General features: G+C 39.4%; 1 protein-coding gene across 1 annotated transcript in view; it reads right to left on the bottom strand.

The window, feature by feature from the left end:
* FBN1 (fibrillin 1) overlaps nucleotides 1-22,713 on the bottom strand; it is a 220,616-nt gene extending 197,903 nt beyond the window's left edge. Inside the window, 1 exon segment of the mRNA XM_015595908.2 lies at nucleotides 22,535-22,713. Within this exon segment, the coding sequence (XP_015451394.1) occupies nucleotides 22,535-22,698 (164 nt within the window). The 5' untranslated portion in view covers nucleotides 22,699-22,713.
* Between the last annotated feature and the right edge of the window lie 1,182 nt (nucleotides 22,714-23,895).

Raw genomic sequence — 23,895 nt, 5'->3', positions numbered from 1 at the left:
CAGGCCAGATATTTAGATCCAGTTCATACACAGCACTCAGAAATTGTGTGGGCTAGCTAAAGCCCCTCTCAATGGAGCAAACAGCTGGGCTCTACCACGTCTGACCACATCACTGCAAGAATTGGCTTCTGTGCAAAATGTCTGCAATGTGTCCAGATTCCTTAGCCAGAACCTACTTCTGCGAATCTGGCCTCTCTTACAGCAAGATAGCCTTTCTGCTTCCTATCCCAAGTGCTAACTCCTTTTCAGACAAGACTGGGCTAATAAAAACAAGTTCAGGGAGCAATTATTGCATATGAATGAGTTTCTCAGCCTGTGAAGTGATTAAATCATTGGGTGAAAAAAAAATACTAAATGTTAGGTAAAGATTAATAAGGTGGACCCTCTCCATGAGCTGCCTGCTTTTTTGACCTTTGAGGGGAAAACTTATGATTTAGTCCCTTTGAGTATACTGCAGAGGGGTATCAAAAGGCACATGTCCTCACGTAATAAAGGATGCTCAACTGCTCATATAATATGCTTCAAAGTAATATCTTAATATCCCACTGTTTTAAGGTTTTTTTTAAAAAAATAATTTTCAACACCAAAAATGTGATAGATTATGAAAAAACTATAATACAGAAATGAGCTACATATATTGTGAACCACGCATCATGATTTTATTAATACTTTGACAAAATTTTCATCAAGATAAAAAAGGGGAAACAAAAGAAAAAAACTAAATACTATCTGATGGAGGGACCCACTGCAACTGCAATAAAATTTGCAAATGCTTCCTCTTATTTTAGTGCTGTTACTCTGGCCCTCTTTACTGAAAGCAGAGGTCACATCTCCCAGCAGTAATTTGAATACCACATGTGACTATTCCAGTCCATCTGCCAGTCACAACAACTGGAGTAATGAAACTTCAAATCCTGGTAATGAAAACAGCTTCCATGGCCTCCTCAAGCTTCAGCTGGGCTCTCAGACCCAGGGACTCATTTCTGAATTGTCTGGGTCAAAACTAGTTGGGATTTGGACAATCCTGGTTTTCTCTTTTGAAGATGCAAGCCAGCCAACCTCTCTAACCTAATTCATGCAGTTAAAAAGAATAGTTCATAGTCTGGTTTATCCTCTTCTTGCTCTCTTCCATCTCCAAGAGATTAGTGACTCCACTACCTTTCCTTCTAAAGGCAATATCCATCCGTTTCTTCCTTTCTCCTTCCCTCCTTCCTTCCCTTCTTTTCTCCCTCTTCAGTTTCTACCTCAAATTCAATGGATCCAAGAACAAACAGCTCATCCTGTGTAGCCAGTAAATTCACTGCTGGGCACACAACAGTGTATATGGTTAAGCAATCACCTTGCCCACAAGCACAATATTTCATGAGAACCTATTACATGCCAGGCACAGTATTGGATAAGAACTCCCTCATGCCCAGATCTTGATTTCCGATACCATTCTCCAGAAAAAGGAACCAGGGCTCCTGAGACAAATGGCTGATTCTAGGACTAGAACAAGAAATATACAAGATGAGCCTGGAGCATCTTACGGTAACAGAAAGTAAGAATGTAAAGAAGTGCTAAATAAACAAACTAACACTCACAATGATGGGGAAACATCAAGGGATACAGGAGCCACACAAAAGAGCTCCCAATGGCCAAAGCTAAAACTATTTGCACAACAAAGTAACAGAAATAGTAATGGATTTTAATCCAAGGTATAAAATAAATGTCCACAAGTCCATATTGATAAATAAATGGCTGAATAAATAAACTAGTGGGAAAATATGAGAAGAGAGATAAATCTCCTATGCTGGAGAATTCCAAATAATTTATGTAGATACTCTGCCTTCAAGGAGATGGAGCCTAATTCCCCACTCCCTAAATGTGAGCTGCTCATGAGAACTTCCTTCCCATCAAATCTCTATTAAGGGACAATCTACAAAATTCCTGACCAATATTTCTCAAAACCATCAAGGTTGTCAAACACAAGAGAAGTCTGAGAAACTGTCATAGCCTAAGAAACATGACAACTAAACGTGATGTGGTATCCTGGATGGGATCCTGAACATAAAAAGAACGTTCAGTTAAAAACTACAGAAATCTGAATAAAGAATGCACCGCAGTTAATGATAATGCATCAACATTGGTTTGTTAATTGTAATAAATGTATCATACTAGTATAAGATGCCAACAACAGAGGAAACTGTGTGCAGGACATATGGGAACTTTCTGTACTATTCTAGTGATTTTTTTGTAAATCTAAAACTGTTCTAAAATGAAGCTTATCAAAAAGTAAAATAATAATAATGTTGTAAGCATGCAATTATAAATAAACTGTTACATTCCCAAAAAAGTGACACAGTCTTTGCTCTTGAAAAAAAAAAAAAAGGTACGTATGTTGGTATAGCACAGAGTATCAACAGAATAGGTAAAACATGGACATCGAGGTCAGCCTGGGAAACTAGAATAGTCCAGAACAAGAGTATGTGTAGCCTCATAACCCAGAGTAGGCTCAGAAGACAACTATCTGAGTTATCACTTGATGTTTCCCAGCTGCTTAGAGGAGTCACTAGTTTTATTTCATCCCACTACTGAAATTCCTCTTAAATTCTCTAACTCCATTAGGAAATCCCTTGTCTAAATTCTGGTGTTTCATTGTTGGACCAATGTCACGTTCTTCCTTTCCTGGCTTCCCAGTTCCTCTCTATTCCATCAGGATAATGTAGCTAAGTATCTTTTCATGGTCACCATGATTAATTCTGTTCTATGACCCAAAGACAGACCTTCACTCTCCATAAAATGTGAAACATCTCATTATTAGCTTCAGTTATTTACCAGGCAGCCCTACCCTATCTGCTCACTCTCATCTTCACTGATACCTTCAACATTCACCTTCCTGCTCTGTTCCTCTTCACTGTTTCAATCCTCACAAATGCACATGCCCCCACTCCCACAATACACACATGCTAACTCCAAACTCTTCTTCCATCTTTCCCTTTTAATGTATAATTACATCTCCCCCATAGTGTTAATCCCTAGTGCCTGTTTAATCCTACCCGCCTTGTAACCTACCAACACAATGGCAGACACACTTCTCAAAAACCTACATATACTATATTGTAATTATATTTTTTCAATAATTATGTCTAGATTCTCATCCCTGAAACCTGCCCCCACCTACTCTGATCCCAGACTAATAGCTCTTCAAGCAGAGAAACAATGTCTGTTATTCCTAGAATATCCTGGAGTCTGTTTAAAGCACACAGAACACATTGACTATATGCCTTAGTAAGTACAAAGAACAATTAGCAAAAATTAACACTATTTCTTTTATGTCATAAACAGAATAACTATAAATGCACCAACATGGAAAGTTGTCTAACAGTGAGAACTATTTCTTATAAATTAATCTATTTAAAGAGAGACTATTTCACGCCTATTAGAAAGGCTATAGGCAGTTAAACAGTAATTTATAATGGTTTCATGCTTTTGTTACTTTGCTGATATGTTGATTATTAATTTACTCTGATTGGCAAAGTTATCAGTGTTTACAACTCAGGGATCAATATATTTCCTTTGAGAAAATCAATGTAGACAAAATAATATATAAATATCTGATTCTACTTATTTCTTTAGCAAAAGAAACCCAAAAGTCCCAAAAGCAACTAAACAAAAGTTTTCAGCTCACGAACTGGTGCATATTTTATTATGACCAAAGCCATAGATGGAGCCAACCATATGTGCCCAATTCCTAAAGACAACCATCACAAAGCTCACAGGGAGGCCTTGAAAGTTCTGTCTGGATGTGCTGTTTGGACGGAGGCTTTTCCCACTGCTGAGTGGAGTAATTCACAGCACAGGAAGCAGAGAGAGGGTGATGCATCAACAGTTTCATTTGCTGTGTGCCCTAACCTGTGTTTTTCTGAGGATTTTGTGTTGATCCAAAGCAAAAGCCTAGGGACTTATGAGCCAACGAATTTAGGTCACAATATCAGGGACTCAGGGACACAGACACACACACACACACACACACACACACACACACAGCCTAGGAAAATTGAAGGAATGGAAAGCTGCGAAAGTAGTTCCCCAAATCTGGAGGTCATTTTAGACTGGCAGCCAAATTAAATCCAGTTGGAATCTTTTGTGGATGATCAGAACATGTATGTGTATATATGATTTTCTTTGGGGGAAAAAAAAAAAGGAAGAATTTAAATCCACAGGCTGCAGTGAAATCAGAAATTAGATACTGAACCATGAAGACCAGAAGCACATCACTGTGGACAGCAAGGCCTAATCCCATTGAACTCTGAGCACTTTCTGCTTCTGGTGCTCTGGACTAAACAACACTCAGCACACCAGAGTCTGCACAGACTACTAACCCACCCGAGTGGCCCCCAAGCTTCTAAAGGCAATGATCTGGCTAACTTGCTGTTATAGTTCGCACTGGACTTACTTCTCTCTAAGAGAGGGGATCTGTGTCTGGCCCACTGGAATCACACTCCTGGTTGATTGTATCAAAGGTGCTCCCATCTAAACATGGAGTGGGGTATGTTTGTTTATGAAGTTGGGACTTGACGCTAGGACCCCATAAAGATGAGGAACAGTTTCCTCGAAACAGAAAATCCAGCATGTCTTGAACCTGCATCTCTGCAGCATCTGAGAAGATTTGACAAATGACACCATGAAAATACGTGGTGCTTCAAAAGACTGCTTCACAGAACGCTGCGAGCTCTTGACCTGACCCATGAGTTCAAGGACTAGTGTGACAATTTCTTTGACTGAGATATTTGCTCTATCTACTTAAGCTGAAGCCATACTGTACTTTCCCAAAGGTTGGTTAAAATTACAGAAATTATTAAAACACAAACACATAAACTAAGGAGGTGGTCCAGAATCTGTGTAGTGAGAGGCAGACCCAGGGTGGTTTTGATGGAATTCACTGTCCCCATCAGCTCTAACTCTTCCCTTTCCTTCCCTTCATCCCTCACAGAAGAAATAGGGGATGTAAACCATAGTTCTCACCACTTCCCGGAAATTCTCAAACCAAGAGCCCTGTCCAGGGAGATAGTATTTTCTTAATGCACTGCCAGCCCCAGGAAAAGACAGAAAAACTGGGAGGGCACAGTGATGTGATCCTCTAGTTCTGAGTACTGGCAGCTCCCAGTTGACAAACAGGAAGGGCTCTAAAATGTCATTTCTATATTGGTATTTAGAACTCGAAATGGCTTTTCCAATAGAAACAACGTTAATAGGTGGTGGTTTGGTCCCCAGGCTAGTCAAATAGCAGTCTCTCGGCTATATTATCAGGTAAATAGGCTATTATAGGCTGGTCTGGGAACCTGACCACAACCTAAAATGTTGTTTCTATGGGAAAACACATTCCACAGCAGGCAACCAGAGAGAAACTTGGCTACTCAAACTCATGGTCTCTGCAGCTATTGTAAGCTGCCCAGGGAGCTATGAGAACTAAATACTCTAAACTCAGGCCACTCTCCCAGTCCTAAGAGGGCAGCTAGAACCAGAGCTTTCTCAGCCCCAGGCCCAGTGGCAGCCCAAAGGGCATTAGGGCCAGTATGGGGTGCCCATAAGTCCATAAAACAGAGACTTAAAAACTGGGGAGTAACTGGATATGCTAATCCTCCATGTACCCGATTTCTTTTAGAGACTAGAAGATCCCACCCCACCAGTGACTACAATATAAAAATCTGTCCCCAGGACTGGTTCACTGACCAAGGGTTCAGTGAGCCATTTCCAGAAAGAGTAGCTTCCAGATGAAGCAAGGAAGCAGGTCAGTTTTGAACTCTATTTGGTGACTTTAACCTCGTACTCATTATGCAAGCATTTTGGACACCCTGGAGCCAAAAAATTTGTAAGTTCCTCAAAGATGGAAAGTTCAGATTTATTTTTACCACCCAAGCACCTAGCACAATACCTGAATCTTAAATGAGAAATGAAGGTTTAGGGTTTCAGATGTACTTATGACTAAGACAATATAAGTTAGAGAAAATTCTGTCAGAGCAGGGAGTTTGTAATTTATTGAAAAGGTAAATATATTTAGGAAAAAATTAAATAATAAAATAAAGGAATGAAAAAATATAATTACTACTAAGAAATCAATATAATTTCATTCATTCTTTTTAATTTACAAAAATTTAAATGAAAAATAAAATATATAACAAAAGATACCCATAAATGGAATTCATGGAGTATGAGAGTAAACTTTATCCAGGTTTCGGATGTAGCATTTAGAAACATTTTATAGCTACAAAAGCTTCAGAGGTCTGGTATCTCTAACTCAATTTCATAGGAGTCAACAGACAGTGGGTCTTTTGAAACATTTCTCTACCAAACCCTTTCAATAGAACAGAGACAACATTATTCAGAAGGAACAACAACAACAACAAAATAAATCACTGATGGAGTTTAAGTTTCTAAAAAGTCAGATGTAGTTAGCTAAAAGCATGCTGTTGTTGAGATTATTTCATAGAAATTAACCATTCACAATATCAGGAATCAAAGACTTCACAAGTTTTTTGTTGTTTTTTTCTTTTTTCCTAACTCTGCAATTGGAGCAAAGTTATAAGCATTTATTCCTAAATATTTAGATATCTGGAAAACTTTTAATAAAAATAGTCTAATTTAAATTTAAGAGAATTTGACTAAATCAGGAATTTCTCTTGTCCATGTGAAGTCACACTATAGAATAAAAATAATTAGGAAGTTTTAGAGAGCTTTATAATTTACAAAATAACCAGGTGACTCTTCCCAAAATTTTATCAAGAAAATGTATTCCCGTGCTTATTTTCAGAGGAGGAAACTGAAGTGAAGTAATTGTTCAAAGGCTATGCAATGGAAACATGACATAAATCACTAATTAAAAATCAAAAGAATTTATTCATGAAACATTCCAAAGTTAGTGCTAAAGATTTTTAGATTAGTGATTAGAAAGATGTTTCCACAAATATCCCAGAGAATGTGTTCCCTCATGCAAACTAATTTGTGCATAACTTTTTATGCTCTGGTTTTCTTTTCTTAGGTCTACAAAACCAAAAATTTTAAGACAGATCTTACAAAGTAGATTAGAAAAGGAAAGCAGTAGTAAAAGGAATACATTTTAGGAACACTCATATACATTGGTGCTTCTGTTTCTGGAATAGCTTCTGCATTGTAAATATCCTGTCCTGTTCCTTCTGATAAAAATATCAGTCAGTTCTTAACACGTTCAGTGTTTAGGGGAGTGAGTGGGTGGGGAGCAATATAAAGATTCAAAATGTAGATAACTCAAAACCTGCTCATAGCTGCCACTGGAATGTGTTTTTTACATACACTTAAACATGGGTATGTCTTGTCTTTTGAAAAGTAGCGTCAAGCAAAACCATCAGGTCACACAGGGAACTACCTGACCGGTGCATGAAAACCAGAGTGACCAAGATGATGTTCTAAAAAGCATTCCAGTTTCACATCTCTGTGACTTAAGTTAGAGGCTGCCAGCACACTGTCCAATGCACAGAGAAAGTAGCAACTCGTTCCAATTGCCAGCACAGCTCTTCCCTGAAATCCAATCCAAAAGATTTCCTTCTCAGCCTGAGATGCCAGCACTGTCCTTTCAACACCTTTTGAGCTCTGCAGAAGGTGTGGCACAGTATTCGTGTTTCAAACTATAATCAAGCAGAGGAAGTGCTAAATGCCAGCACAAAACTTCAACATAGTGACAACCTGAGAAGGAGATGAGGCTTTCAAAACAGCAAAAACATTCTACTTCCTAACATACCGAAAAGGTTTCCAAATCTCTGTGGCATCTTCTGAAGACAAAGCCTCTGGTCTAGAAGCCTGTCTGTTTACCAAGGAGTCTGACATTAGGTAGTAGAAATAAATCAGTCCTCGAAGAACAGCATACATTTTTTCACTAACATGAAACACACAGGAAATGCGACTTGCACGCACACACGCACACACGCGCGCACACACACACACACACAATCACCCACAAACACTCAGAGTAAGGCTACTGGGGCAGCTCTTGTCTCTGCATTCTTTTCCCAAGGGGATCTTGATATACCAGTATTTTTCCGAATCTTTCATTTGAATCACTACAGCTAGCTGTACTATTTCTTTTTGTCTGTCTGTTTTCCAGTTTTATTGAGATGTAACTGACATACAGTGCTGTTAAGGTATACAGATTAATGATTTGTCTTACAAATATTGTGAAATGATTGCCATAAGTTTAAAAGTCCTATTTCTTAAATAAAAAGTGTTCTTAAGAAAGCAATGTTGAAATGTTTAACATTCACTCTTGAATGTTAAAAAATCTTCAGACATCTTCTTTCCACCCATAGCCCAGAATCTTACCAACATTTTAACCTTGGCCTGAAACTCTCATTGTAAAATAAAATAACACTGAGTTTCTCCATCTTGATTTTCAGACCAAATCATGGGATAAGGGGAGAGGAATGGAGTTTTGCATAATTATATCTTTCCTTCTCTGCCCCCTTGCGTGCCAGGCTCCTCTGGGTAAATTTTCCACTATTTTATATCTCATAATTGCTAATCCTTAGTATTAGATATTAAATAAGATTTCCACAGCTCTCAAAGTGACGAGTCAGTTAGACAAGTGCAAAAAAAGCAGACCTGGCTGCCCTGTAGACATTCCTGGCTGTGAAGAGATGAGTGTGAGTTCAAAACTAGATATAAATTTTACAGTATTAATAAATAAATAGGAAGTAACAGAATTCGAATAATCCCATTCTGCCACCCTCGTACATTAATAGATCTAGATACCCATCATCGATGGCTATTAACATCACAAAAAGAGATACCAGCAGACACGATGGGCCTCTAATGGAAGTACACATATCAGTTACAAAGTCTTCTTGCCAAAAAGTTGATTGTGAATTCAATCAAGCCTCTAGCTCTAATAAACAAGTCACAGCAAATACAGGGACAGCAAATATAGAAGAGCACAATAAGCACCACTGCCATCGGAATGCAGTCCTCACTAGATTGCGAGAAACTCTAGCAGTGTACTTACAAGTGTGGTCCAAGGACTGGCCAGTGCTGGTCCACACACTATATATACTGATCTATAATGAGATAAGGAACTTAAACTGGAATAAATCATCTCACTGCTTCCTTCAATGAAAAAGCCTTGCTATTAAATATATATATATAAAAGCTGAGCTGATGAGCTGAATAGTGTGCTTAATGACATACTGAATTTCCATTTTGGCCCATGCTTCTCACCTCAACCCAGACTAGTAATAAGTAGTTTATGGACTGGCATTTTAAATAGCACTGGTCTACAGGACATTAACCAATTTCTTTCTCTTTTCTTTCCAGCTTTATTGAGATTTAGCTGACACATAACATTGTATAAGTTTAAGGTGTACTGATGTGTTGTTTTAATACATTTATATATTGCAAAATTATTACCACCATAGCATTAGCTAACATCTTTATCTTGTCACACAGTTTCTACTTCTTTTTTGTGATGAGAACATTTAAGATCTTTCTCAGCTACTTTCAAGTATACAATACAGTATTCTTAGCTATAAGCACCATGCTATACAATAGATCTCCAGAACTTATACCTAAAAATTTATACCCTCTGACCAATATCTCCCCGTTCTCCCCATTCTCCAGCGCCTGATAACCACTACTCTTTTCTCGGTTGCTCTGAGTTTGTTAGGCTTTTTAGATTTCACATATAAGTGATATCATACAGCATGAACCAATTTCTTCAGTAACTAAATAAATTACAGGGTAAAAAATGATAAAGAGATAACCTATATATTTAAAAATATTTAAGAAACATGACAACCAATTATAAAATACAAAATTTATTTGGATCTTGATTTGAACAAACTATAAAAAAATAAATAAAACGTATGACCTAACCAGAGAAATTTAAATCCTGGATATTTGATGATATTTTTAATTAAGAATCATTTTAAATGTGATAGTAGTGTCGCGTTTATTTTTCTTAAAGAGTTCTTATCTTTCAGAAATACATATTGAAAATTCAAAAATTAAATTATTTTTTAGGGGTTTACTTCAAAATAATCTGTGGTAGGAAAGAGAAATGGAAAAATAAAACTGACCATTAACTGGTAACTTCTAAAGCTGGAGTTTCATCATATTATTCTCTCTAGTTTTGTATGTATTTTAAATTATCCATATTAAAAAGTTAAAAACAACAACTTTGCAACAGCATCTGGCCGAGTTCATCTTGATAACCATACTCTCCTACATACCATCATGACATCACACTTTTGTTTTCCTTTTTTATTCACTTGAAGAACTACTTTTATCTGTTATTCAATCCAGTATTCTTAAGAGAGACTGGGGATCCCCTTTAGCGATAATAACAGTCCAATCTCAACATGTTTACCATCTTAAACAAGGGACAAGAACTAACCAGTGTTTCTACAAATTTTGAGTATGTAGGAAACAGTATGAGGTAAATAAGATTAATGTTCATTAGACAAGGAATCCAAAAATAAATGACTTAACCACATGCAAATAATTAAGCATGTCAGCCCAGGGGATGGGTTCCCTTGGGCATTACAATTACATTTCGACTTGATTAATTTTCATAAGGATACTTTATCTTTCTTAACAACAAACATAAACTCATCAGTTAACAAAAAATAAATTTGAGGGGACTGATTTGTATCAGGTCCATAAAAGGGTTGAATTTGGCTTTTCTGTTCACAAATGGAAGAATTCTCATAGTCGTGAGAAATATGAAACAAAAGGAGGAAATCATTTAGCAAAGAGTCCTAGCATGTTTTCTGGTTCTTCAATATGTGAGAATGTAACCTATTTTCAAGGAAGGGCCCAGGTGCAAGCAAGCAGATAAGTCAATCCAAGATCAAATGAGACCCTATTGTCTAGAATTCTGTCAAATGGTCAACAATATTGCTTAATACTAAGTCATAATTGCTGACCCAAAAAAAGGAAGAAAAAAATGACTTGCATATTCTTGTAAAATTCCTAAAAGGTTTTCAAAATTTTACAAGTTTATTTTCTTATTTGAGGTTTATTTCTTTTTCAAGAAGTTAGTAGAGCATAGAAAGTACCTGGTATTTGTTGGTTTCTTTTTATATTTTTGGTTTTTAATAAACTTTGATTGTATTGGTAGGTTTTGATTTAGCCCAAGAAGATGAGAAATATTCAGTAATTCAAATCTCTTTAATGACAAATAGAAAAATAACTGTTATTTGTTTAAACTATTCCTTATTTAAAGCACTCTTGTTTTCATAGGCTGTGAATGAATATGAAGCAACCACAACTTCTTAGAGTTTATTGCCAATCGGTTAACCAGAGGCTGGTATGTAAGGGTGCAGGGTATAGGAATTCTACCAAAGATTGGCCTCAATTAAGATAATGTATGTTTCGTTCCACTTTCCCGGATGTTCAATAGTTTAAGATCTCTTGAAAGTCAACCCTCATTAAAATCAAAATAGGAATCATTAAAAAAAATAAAAATATATAAAAATATTTTCAATTTCTCAAGAGAAATAGGACACGGAAGAAAAACAACAACAAATAAGAATCCCTTTGTATTGAATGAGCATTACGTTGCTGCAAAGCATGAAGCCAAAGGAAGGGAATGCTCATTTAGAAAGTGAGGCCATGGCTCATCTCAAGGGTGGCCAATCTGAGTCAGCCTGGCCCCAAATCACGCAAGTGAGGCCTTCCCACAAAGCGTCCAGAGAGAACAGAAATAATAGAGTGAGCCGAAGAAGTATGGGGTCAGTGAAAAAGGGAGCTTTCTTGGTTTGGGTACAGATGTGTTATGTGCACCCACCCAGCATTCCTTTTCTTTGCTAGCCAAACTCCTCTTTCCTAAGAGAAATGAACCCATTCCACATGGCTCAAGCCTGGCCCCATTTCTTTGACCACAGTGATAGGCACGACACAAGAGCAGTGCCAGACTGCTCCATGAGATCTCATGTGCTGAAGCTAGAAAGAGTTTATCTCTTTACCTATGAGATCGTGAGCTTAAAGGTAGGTTGGTTTCTTGTCTACTTGATCATAACCAACCCTTACTCTGACAGAGGCAATGAAAGTACATTTCAAAAAATGGCCAACCACCTCACCACAAAACAGTACTATTTTTCAGGGTATCTCCTTGCACTGTTGCCAAAGAAGTGGTTTCAAGCTAGTCTTCCCATTTCCTTAAACCTAAATTTCTTTCACAAAGCCTCTTCAAAAAAAAAAAGAAGTATCCATCAGGAAAGAGGCAAGGCCTATTTGCCAAATCTGCCGATAAAACAATGCAAACTTCTTTGGAGGAGTTGAGGTGGGAGGTGGGGGCATAGTAATAAGGAATAATAGTAAGCTTATTTTCCCATAAAGGCAACACAATTTAGGGGAAGGAAACATTTAAAAATAAAAACCTTATCCACACACTGCCTTTAGGTATAGCAAGTCTCCACAGACAAAGTAAATTCCATTAAAATTACATTTTTAGAAATTCTGAAGTTCAAGTTTACTTCCTTTGTTTCTGAAAATAATCAGTTCCAAGAGAAAATGGAAACTGTGGTATCCGGACACTAATGATTATCTAACTTTTGCTTCCACCATAAAAATCCAGCCTCTTTGTATGACTCCACCCCTCATTTTCCTTATCTGTGACAGAACTATAGCCATCCTCATCATCATAGCTAAGCACATCAATCACTCACTGTATTAGAAACTAGAAATGTATTATCTCACTAAACCTTAGGGCAATCAAAAAGATAGTATAATCCCATTTTACAAGTGACAAAACTGAGGCTCAGACAGTTCAAACCACTTGTCTGAGGTTCCTTCCTAGTAGGTGGAAGAGCCAGGCCTTGACCCTAGGCACGTCTATGTGCACACTTCCAAGCTGCCCTAAAAACATGGCCAATGGCTATTAGTGTTCATTGAAAATGATTCCTCGGTGCTTTAAAATACAGTCAGTCCCACAAGCAATACCACTCTACCCAGCTACCCACAACCAGGCTCAAATAGGAAACAGTATGAGGTAATTATAACGTATACCTCAGCCACTAGCTCTGGGTTTTTATGACTGAACTGCCAAATCGCTCGTAGCCAACTCTTCAGGAAATGTTCAGACACTTTCTCGGATTCCAGCTAAAACATCAACTATATGGCCCTGGGGAGTACAGAACTCACAGGGTGGTAATGGGATATAAAATTTGCAAACTTGAGGTCAGTGGCCTAAACTCTAGGGTGTGAAGCAGCAGCAGTCCACAAAAGATTAAAACCTATTTGTCCACTTGACAGCTGCACATCAAGTCCTTCCTCTCAAAGCACTTGTCCACATCACCTCAGACATTAATCCCATGAGTAAAGGGAGAAAACAATATTCCAAATGTAGTTCTGCCTAGAATCATTGGAAAGAAGATAATAATATCAACAGGCTTGAGAGAGGGTGTTCATTCTGAGAATTAAGCATTAAGTCCAATTCAAACACAGTGAATGCTCAATAAATAGCTGTTGCTTGGATTAGGCAGATGTACTGCAGAATTATTGGGCTAAATGATACAGATAAAAAGACAAGAACTTAAGGGTTTGTTTCCTCATTGGCATGCTTATTACATGGAATCTAAAAGTATAAATTAGTAGTTTGGATAACTGAGTCAGCAGGTTATGACAAGAGTCCTAGTTTAGAGATTTAGAATTACCATGGCCTATCCCAAGACATCTGACACTCTAATTGCTAACTAGAAGTGTGACTGCGGGTTGGGGGTGGTGGTTACCCTTCAGACTCCCAGAGAAGATTCTCCCTGCTCCTCCTCACCCCGCTTCTCTGGCAAATACCTTCCTTTAAAAGCCCCATCCATCCCACTCAGCCCCGCCTAATCTGGAGACTGCCGCTGATTACAAGGTAGCATCGAGGACCTAAAACTCTAGTATCCAGTCTCCCATCGGGTTTGACCACTGAGAGACGGATCTCACGACCTAAGTCCAAACAAATGAGACCAAGAAAACTGTCCACGCCCACAGAACACAGGAGGTTTGCTTATGGGCAGCACATTTGGGAACCTGCAGATACCGTCACCCTCTCCAGGGTATGAACACAAAGGGGAGGCATATTAACCTATGCAATGACAATGGATACGCATCTACTTAAATCACCTCTTGCTACCACGTGGCTCAGCTCCCACACCTTTATACTTCATAAAGTAGAGAAGAAAATAAGTATCTTGAGCACTTTTTAATGAACTCTCTCTGGGTCTGGGTTTCTGCATCTATAAATTTTTAATCTCTGTCCCACTATCACTCTAATTTGTAATATTTTTATAAAGATGAATGGTCTGACTATAGAGGAAGATCTGAGTCATGAATTCATCTTTAAAAAAACATAAAACAAAGAGTCTTTAAAAGTTATTCATCGAAGGCACCTATTACACAATCATAAATTAGCACTAAATGAGTAGAGGAACGGTAGACAATAAACTATTATCCATGGGAAGAGCAGGATGCACCAAACTTTATATAGGTGCATAATAAATGATGGATTAACCTATTTTTCCACTATATTCCTCTAATTTTTTTACAAGAATCTTTTGTCATCCAAGTGTCTATCTTTCTTTCATACCCTGACTCTCTTCCAAAAGCCCTCAGTCCCCTGCACAGGCTGGTTAAGGCCACAGGTCACTGGTACCAAGGCTGCCAGGACCGAGGGAGCTGTCATTAATATCTGTCAGCACCTGGCATCTTTTCTGTCCAATTCAGCTCCACCGGCTGACCAGACTCCACTCCAGAACTTCCTTCCCACTCTCCTCTCCTGCCCACTCAGTCTTTCTCTTTCTCTCCACTAACAAAAAATTACGTTTTTCTTTTTGAACACTCCAAGACCCCCCAGGTAAAAAATTTAACATTTTACTTAGAATGTAATTTCCTTAGTGCTCTAACCCTTATTTGATATTCCTATTCTCCCTATTTTATTTGTAGCTCAGCTTATGAAATTACTAACGAAGAACAAAATAGAGATGACAGTGAAGAAGAAAAAAAGAAAAGGAGAAGATATCGATGACAAAGAAGGAAAAGAGGAAGATGGAGGAAAAGGAGAAGAAACAGAAAAACAAAACAAAATAAAACTAAAACCTGTCTCTGGAATACGTTCTCTTTATTAACAGAGATATCATAATATTTCAGTTCAAAACTAAGAACTTAAGAACTTAGCAGCAGACATAATGTGTCCATAAGGCCGACATAAATCCTGTCTCCCAACACCAACATCGTAAAATGGTTGTACTATATTTGAACTTAGATGTGTTTGGATACTTATATTTGAATGTAAGTATGACTGATGGTCTAGGAATTCACAACCCTTCAAAACACTGAACCAAATAACTTGTCTAACGGAGCAGTTCTCCCACTCTGAGACTGCCTGATGTCTGGAATACATCTTCAGCTGAGAATGGTGAAGATAGGGAACTTTCCTCTCTCCCTTCCGCTCTGAGGGGGCTGAATAAATATACTCAGTGATAACTTCAACAACAACAACAAAAAAAAAAACACTTGAGAAAGTGGTAAAGTCACAAGAACTTAAAACTAAGATTTGATATAACAGAGTATTGGATCCACAATCGAAACTTGGCTACATTCCTAATCCAGTTATATTCTATTAACAATGTGGCTACTCCATTTATGACAATAATAATAGAGTTCAGATCACTACGCCAATTCTATTAGCAATTGCATGTCTTTTTTATTAATTATACTCCTGATTCAAAAAAGAAAACAATTTTTGAAGTGAATTATCCCAACATATATGTAAAAATTGGGCTAATAATAGAAACTGAAAGTAAAATCCCATATAGAAGGCAAAACATACCAAACACCGAAGTTAATTAAAGTGATTATGCATTGAATGTGTCTCTGAGTCTCTTAGAAAGTAAAAGAAAAAGGGAGAAATTTAGGAGTTTTTCAGTTCTTCTATTTGAACAAAACAAAACTGGCCAGTTTATTGGAACTATAATCTTATTCCCAGGGTTTATGAATTCTTTAAATGCAGAACTGTGGACAAGCTAAGAACGGCGCCCTTAACACTAGTCTAACTGATCATGGAGACACATTGTTGATATAGCGTTTTTCATTATGAAGTCACAGTAGCAAAATACAATGAGGTATCTTCATCGGGGAACTAAGCCAATCAGACTCAATCAAGTTAGAATTAAAATTTAAAATATCTGATTATCTTTCTCAAAAACCTATTCCTTCACTATCACAGCTTGTCTCCAAAGATGTCTCTCAAAATTCCTCCTCTGCCCACAGACACATGTTGCTCCTCAAATCAAGAAGTAGGGCTTATCGGTCCTCACCCTTGAACCTGGGCAAGGCCTGTGACTTGCATAGAATTCCGGTCCATGCAATTCCAAACTAAGTTTGAAGACAGTCTGGTCACTTCCACTCTTGTGCTCTTGGGATCCTGGCTATGCTGCTATAAGTCCATATAATGAGGCCATGCGGAGAGGAGGACAATCTGAGACAATATGAAGGAGAACTGAGGACTGCAGCCTACGATGATTAACATGAGCCCATTGAGCAACTTCTGACCAGCTTTCAGCCATGCAAGTCAGTTCTGCAGTCAACACTTGGGCTTAAAGCATGTGATTCGGGATCAAGAGGCTATTACTCAAGATTCAGCCCCATGGATACCCTGAGCAAGGCCTGGCTGTACCTGGGGCTCAGTTTCTCCATTTGAAAACACACACTCAGTGGCTCCATCCGCAGGGGCAGGCCCAGGCAGGAGATCATATAGGAGAGAGCTTTAAAACCTGGAAGTCCCCCAGCAAAACCAGACAAGTGACCCTTGCTTCCTTTATTCTCCTCCCCTATCTGTCCATTTAGTTAAACCACACCAAAGTAAACAGGGCTGTAGGCGCCAGTCCATGATCACAGAACGAGAAACACACATGAAGAAGTCATCTTGCTCATTCCAGCCCCAACAGACATTATAGGGAGCAGAGACAAGGTTCCTCTCTGTGCCCTGTCCAAATTCCTGGCCTGCAGAATCATAAGAAATAATAAAATTGTTGGTTTAAGCCACTCGGTTTGGGGGTAATTTGTTACATAGCAATAAGGTAACCAAAACACTCACAGATGAAAATAGATTGTTTCTTTGAGTAGAGGACTAGGAATGATTTTGTTCCTAATGGAGCTATAATGTTTTTACATACAATAGTTTCAGTATATATGGAGGTGGGAGCATCCTAAGTGCCTTGTCCCCTTTGCCTCTCACAACCTAGTGGTCATGTACTACCAGCGTTACTTCTGGAACACACTGGAGCCTCTTCTTCTCCCCCTCCACTGCCATTACTGAGGCCATCATCCACACTCACCGTGATCACTATATTAGTCTCCCAAATATCCTTGTCTCTAGTCTCCCTACTCTCTAAACCAGTGGTTCCCAACCTTTTTGGCACCAGAGACTGGTGCTCTTATGAGAATCTAATGCCTGATGATCTGAGGTGAAGCTGAGGTGGTGATGCTAGCGCTGGGTGGTGGCTACAAATACAGATGAAGCTTGCCCACCGCTCACCTCCTGCTGTGCCGCCTGGTTCCTAACAGGCCACAGACCAGGTACCAGTCCATGGCCTATGGGGTGGGGGACCCCTGCTCTAAACCATATACCTTTTCCACTTCTGCCAGAGTGGTAAAGATCTGATCATATTCTCATCTTAGAATCCTTTAATAACTCAAACTTCACCTTTCACAACAATCAGGTAGTATTGTGATATGTCCTTTAGTCCCTCTCCCACACTGACAATGACTATCTATAGACAGGCACAGCAGGTTGCATACTGCACAACTCCAAGGGCACTGCTTTCATAGGTAACACTATGAGCTCAATGCCTTGGAGCTATGCAATGCAAACTCTGCCTTATTGTATTCAATGTCCCTCAATCACAAACACTTCATATCCTTTTCACTTCATGTCTTTTTCACTCAAATTTTCCTTCATTTCTCTCATATACTTTCTCCAAACTCTAATTTATATAATTTACCTTACCCAGTCAAAATTGGTCAGACATTCAAAAACTGTCTACTGAACGAACACCTACCATGTGCCCAGCTCTTAGGTTCAGTATTTTGCTTGAATAGAGTCACTGGTGTAATCTATAATCTTTTTAAGTATCTTCTACACAAGATGAGAAAGAAACATTTCAATATTCTTTAAAATTCCAAATAAGTTTAAAGATATGTCTGTACTTCCATTTCTGTCAGTCCTGACCTCATCTCACTAGAGGTTGATGCATGTTTTAATTAATTTGTAATACCAACAACTTAGGCAATTTGTAAACAACGTCTATGTCTTAAATGTTATGAAATGAGTCACATAAATATTTTGTCTCCATCTCTTGTTTAAAATATGGAATTGCTGAAAACTTCTACTTAAGAATACCTTTTTTTTTTAATGATGCCTCAATATTTTAGCTTAATCTTTTCAATAAATGCAGTGACAAACCATATCACTGCAGGAGTATTATGCCCATATTTAAATATTAGCCTATCTGACTTCAGATGAAGTCCTAAAGTCCTCTTTGTAAAGTAAAATGGGCTTTATAAAGTCTACAGAACTTTTTCTGTGTTCCCTGTTAACATTCTTTATTTTAATAGCAGACTTCTGTGTAATTAATCCCTAGGAGTTTCCCATCACATAATCTACCCTGTGTATGAACTGTTCCACATGTATTTTTCTGGGAACAAGACCTCTGGAAAAAATAAACAAATAAACAAAGACCAAAAGGAATCATGCGCAAGGGGACAACTTGTGTGAAATAACAACCAGTCCCATACACTTATAAACTAGGTAACAAAGAAAGAAGTTCTCAATCCACCTTATCAGAGATTTAGGAAAAGGGGGTTTTACTCTAAAGAAGTTTTGCCTTTGACAAGAAACTGTAATATTTCCTTATTTGAAGCTAAAGCAATACGGCAATCATAAATAATGGTGCAGATCTACTGCTATTCAAATAGAGTTGTGTGTTTTTTAAATTGGATTGTCTCCCACACTTTTTGCCTAATCACAAAACTCAAGAATTTGGCTGAGAAAAACTCTTACGAACTGAAATTCAAACAAGAAAACTAGAATTTTATTATTTCTCATAAAATCATTTCACACATGTTAAGCAACACCCAAGCAAAGGAAAACTACTATACATTTATTATTTGAAAACATTTCTGAAACTTGCAAAATTCTCATTTCAAAATAGAGAAAAATGCAATTTTTACAGAGTGAATGTTGACCACACTCATTCCATTAAAAAAAATTTCTGTAAAAACAGAAATTGGCGATTTACTCTAAGAAAACACAGCAAAAACTGGGAAGAAACTTGAGGATGCTTAAATTTCCACTGTGGAACAACTTCTGCTGCCCAGTGGGAAGGAAAAAAAAAAAACACCTGCAACAGGATGGAAGGAGAGAAAGACAAGCTAGGACCATACACCCAAAGAAGAAAAACTAGGCAGGTCTCTAGTCTATGAAGTGAGGGAGCTAACAGGAAAGAAATACATATACCAAGAAGAACACCAAGGCAAATTCTGTAGTTACCTGTCACATCAGGAAAAGACAAGAGGGCAGTATTTGTAGGAGAGACTAGATCAGTGCACAGCAGACACTGATGAGCTTAAAGTGCCTTTTAACTAGAGGAAATATTAGTGAGGTGCTGAAAGTTGCTGCCACCAACTGGACATCAGGCAGACTTAGGGGTTACAAATCACTTTCACTTCATAAACTGTGCATTTCCATTAAAATGGTAAACAGTTTTACTGTAGTCAAAGTGGTTAGTTTTGAAGCTGGTAATATTTTAACTAGCAAAAATAGAAATTCTAAGCAATAACTGGAAAAATGTAACACACAACTGCTTTCCTTGATGATTTCTACAGCAGGGCATGGTTCAAAGACTTATTCATGTGAGACTGTAACAGCAATAAGCAGAAAGAATACATTTTAAATGTTACTCAAGTTTAATATCAGAACTGCTGTTTATTTTAAATGAATTAGAAAACCTTTGACCCAGGAGTCCTATTTTTATTAATTTGTACTCCATAAATTTTTACATGTACACACTCAGGCATGTAGTACAATGCTGGTAATAGCAAAAAAAAAAAAATAGTATAATCTAAAGAGACATCATTAGGGAACTATTCTAGCCACATTACAGAATTCTATACAAGAGAATGCGTGAGGTTGAGCCATTTGAGTTATAGATGGAGGCACTAAAGATATATAAACGTGAGCAAGGTTCAGAAAAGTATAGACAGTATATTCCATGTAGTAAAAAGGATACACATATGTATATGCATAGATACATACATATTTATGTGTATATGTATATACCTATATCTAAAAATATGCACAAGAAAATGGTCTCTGAAAGGTAGGTGGAGAAATATTTTTAATTGTATATCTTTTTAAATTATCATTTTTATGTCCCCAAATATATACATATACACACATATATAGATAACATGAGAATTATAAAATTTTTAAATTATATTATACCTTTGTTATAGATTCATTATTATATTATACCATATTATATTAACATATATTATTATACTATAAAGGTTGACTAATTCTTTTTAAAACCTCTATATATGTGTAAAATCTTAAAGATAACATGAGAATTAGAAACAGTCATAATCGCTGTTCAATTTAATACCACAAGTTTAGCAAGGCTTTATAAATAGTTTGCAAGAGTGTCACATCTGTGTTAGTAACCAAATACTATGAGGAACAGAGAAGGTTATCTCTTGATAGTCATAAAAAAATGTAAAACCTAACAGAAGTGCTGGTGTGAGTAAAAGTGTGGACATCCTGTTAAGAAGTAAAGCTTAGTTTGTTTTCACATTGAGTCTGTGCCTCCTAGGGAAACATGCTGGTTGCTGGTTGTGATAGCACATAGAAATGAGACAAATGTCTGGCCAGGCCTAAAGTCTCCCTGCAGACCTTCAACCAGAGAATTAAACCCCCATTTCCTCTCTCTCTATAGAAACAATGGCATCAAGCTTAGACATTAAAATAATATCATACCGCAGAAATATTTTTGAAAGAAAAATGCTGGACTAAAAGAGGTCCTTTTAAGAGTTTCTGTCCATCTATTGAACTTACCATGGGCCTTGCACACAGAGCAGTAAATGCCTGCTGCCTGATCAAAATTAGGTTTACTATGATAAGCAAATTTTCTTTCCAGCATTGTTAGAATCCTCCGTTTATTTTCCACAAAGACCAAGACGGAACTAAATTAATCAAAACTATTTCCTGGGGTCGGAAAATCATGCATATTTTACCACAGCCTAAGTTCTTGGCTCTGACAATCATCCTGTCCCCAGTCTAGACGACGACTCAAAAACTGATCTCTCAGTTTACTGCACTTTTTCTTTCCTACCTGGGCCATACAAACACAAATTACACTACATCTATAATTAAAACAGCCCATAACAGAAAAGAATACGTGAACCATTCGGCCATATATCCCAATGAACAACATCACTTGGTCACTCGGGGCCCTATAATCGAACTACAGAACTGCTCAAAAAAAAAAAAAAAGGGTGACAATGAGAATCGTAAGAACTTAATAGAAAATCTCTGTGTGTTTCCTGTTTTGGGTTCATTTAACAGGCTCCTCCAAGGAGATAAAATGGGTCATTTACAATCCATCCTGCTGCTTCTCTGGAGGCTTAAATTTAAACAATCTCAAAAAGAGGTTTCTCTTTCAATCTGAACAATTTTAAAAGAAGTGTATTCCACCCTTCTTAAATTCATGAAACTAAAAATCCTTATACAGTCAACCTGCCTATTTTAAATATTTCTTGCTGAAACATTTTCTGTAATAGTGACATAGGAAGCTGGTGATATGCTCGGTTGCACGTATATAACACATACACCATTAGTTTAAAAAAACCCGTTTAAGGTCACAGCAGCATGACTGCCTCAGTACAACCTAAAAACAAGTTCTCAGAAACTGTTGCCTTGATCTGCTTCCAGTGCAGACATCTGAAGAACAGTTATCATCCAGAAAACCCAGTTCCTAATTTTAATCAGCATAACTTAGAGAAGAGCCAATCATTAACTGTATGTCTTCTCTGGCTGTCTGTCATTGGAACCTCTTCTTTTCCTTGTTCCCTTACAAATAAATGGAGCATCTGCAAGGATGCCCACAAGGAAAGTACTTTCCCCTAAACCCAACCAGAATTGGTATGAAAGGAAAGAAATGGACTCTCCCCTTCTCAGTCACAGCTCCTCCCCTTCTTCCTCAAAGAACCCTCTAGCTTCCTAAAATCAGCCTCGACAATGGCCCAAGATTCCTTTTAACTATGACATCGCCTCTGGGGCAGAAATCCTTAGAGTAGTAGCAAGGTGGTTTAGCCTCGAATGCGTTGAGGACTGGGTAACCCTTGCACCTCTAAGGTGCCCCCAGGAGGTCTTGTTTAGAATCCGTAGTTCTACCATTTCGAGTCGACTGTCAGTTTCTCTGGATCTTGATACTAGGGAGAAGAGGGAGGGGAAACCCACACCGAAGGCGCTGGCCCGTTCCATTACCCTTTAAGCGCGTCGTGTCCTCCGCCGCCTCTTCTCTTGGCCCGGCTGGCTCTGGTTTCCTTCACGTTCCCAGCCTCCAAATTGGTGTCCGCCCCATGGCTCGTGTAGGACGCTAAGAGCACGGTAAATCCCAGGGCGAACTCCAGCAGCCCCCCTCTCCGCATGATGCCGAGCGGCTGCCGCCGCCCGTCCCCGGGGCCGGGCTCCTCCCGCCTTCTCCAGGCGCTGCTCCCACTTCAGGCGGCCCGTGCCAGCTGCAACAGACAAATCGCCGAGGCGGGGGGGACATTCAGGGCATCGGGATGCTGAAGCTTCGCGGTCCCGATTCCCGAGCCCAGGCTGCGCGCCGCCTGCGCGTGGCGCAGTTACTTAGGGTAAGTTAAGACCGTTTGGTCCACAGCTGGCTCAAATGCCCAGGCCCCCGGCGGCAGCGGCTCCAGCCAACCCCACGGCCTCCGGAACGCCGCCTGCAAAGCGCGCAGCAAAGTACCCATGTCCCGAGAGGTCCTAAATCCCCGGGGCGAGCTACCTGGATTTATTTTTTAATGGCACGAATTGCGCGCCACGCGCGCTCTGAACGCCCCAGCTCCCTAGCCTGTCCCCTCCGCCAAGCCGCGGGGCTGGAAGCCCGCCGCGCCGTCCCGGGCCGGCTCAGGGCGCTGCCACCGCCCCCCGAGCATCTGACGCGGGCCCGGCACCGGGAGCCCCTGGCCAGGAAGCTGTCAGGCAGGGGAGGGCCAGCGCCAGCTGTGGACGTTCCAGGACAGCCCCTCACCCCCGTCCCTGCCCCTGCCCTCAGCGCGGCGCAAACGCAAAAGCCTCCGTGGCTGGAGCTCCAGCCCCACTGGCTGCCCGACCCCTGTCGAGACCCCGGCTGCACCCACTGGAAAAGCGGTGGCTCTGGCTCCCGAGGAGGCGGCAGCTGTCCCTTGGTCCTGGCCGCGGCAGCCGCTGCCCCGCTCCGCCAGCAGCTGTCCCAACTGTGGCCGCCTGTCCTCCCGTGGCACCCACAGCCTCTGCCGCGGCTCCCGCGCCCCCTCCTTTCCCCACCTCTTCAAGTATCGTCTGCGCAGTGGTTTCTCGCGAGAGAAATACTTTTTTAAAAAAAAGAAAGAAAAAGAAAATGACACCCCCTCCTACATCCCCCTCATCACCACCCCACCCCTCGGCCCCATCCATCCTCCCTTTCCACTTCCCTTTGCCAGCCACCGCCTCGGCGCAGGGGCCTCCCTCACTCGCAGGATTAGTGAAGTGGGAGGAGGCAGAGGTGATCGGGTCCTGCCCGGCCTGGGATTGTTCGTTTTGGGATGAGATGTTGAGGGAATGGGAAGAAGTGGAGTAGTGGTTTAGCCCACTCTGCG

Source organism: Pteropus alecto, unplaced genomic scaffold (assembly GCF_000325575.1).
Source record: "Pteropus alecto unplaced genomic scaffold, ASM32557v1 scaffold86, whole genome shotgun sequence".
NCBI lineage: Eukaryota > Metazoa > Chordata > Mammalia > Chiroptera > Pteropodidae > Pteropus > Pteropus alecto.
This window is presented reverse-complemented; position numbering and strand designations above follow the sequence as displayed.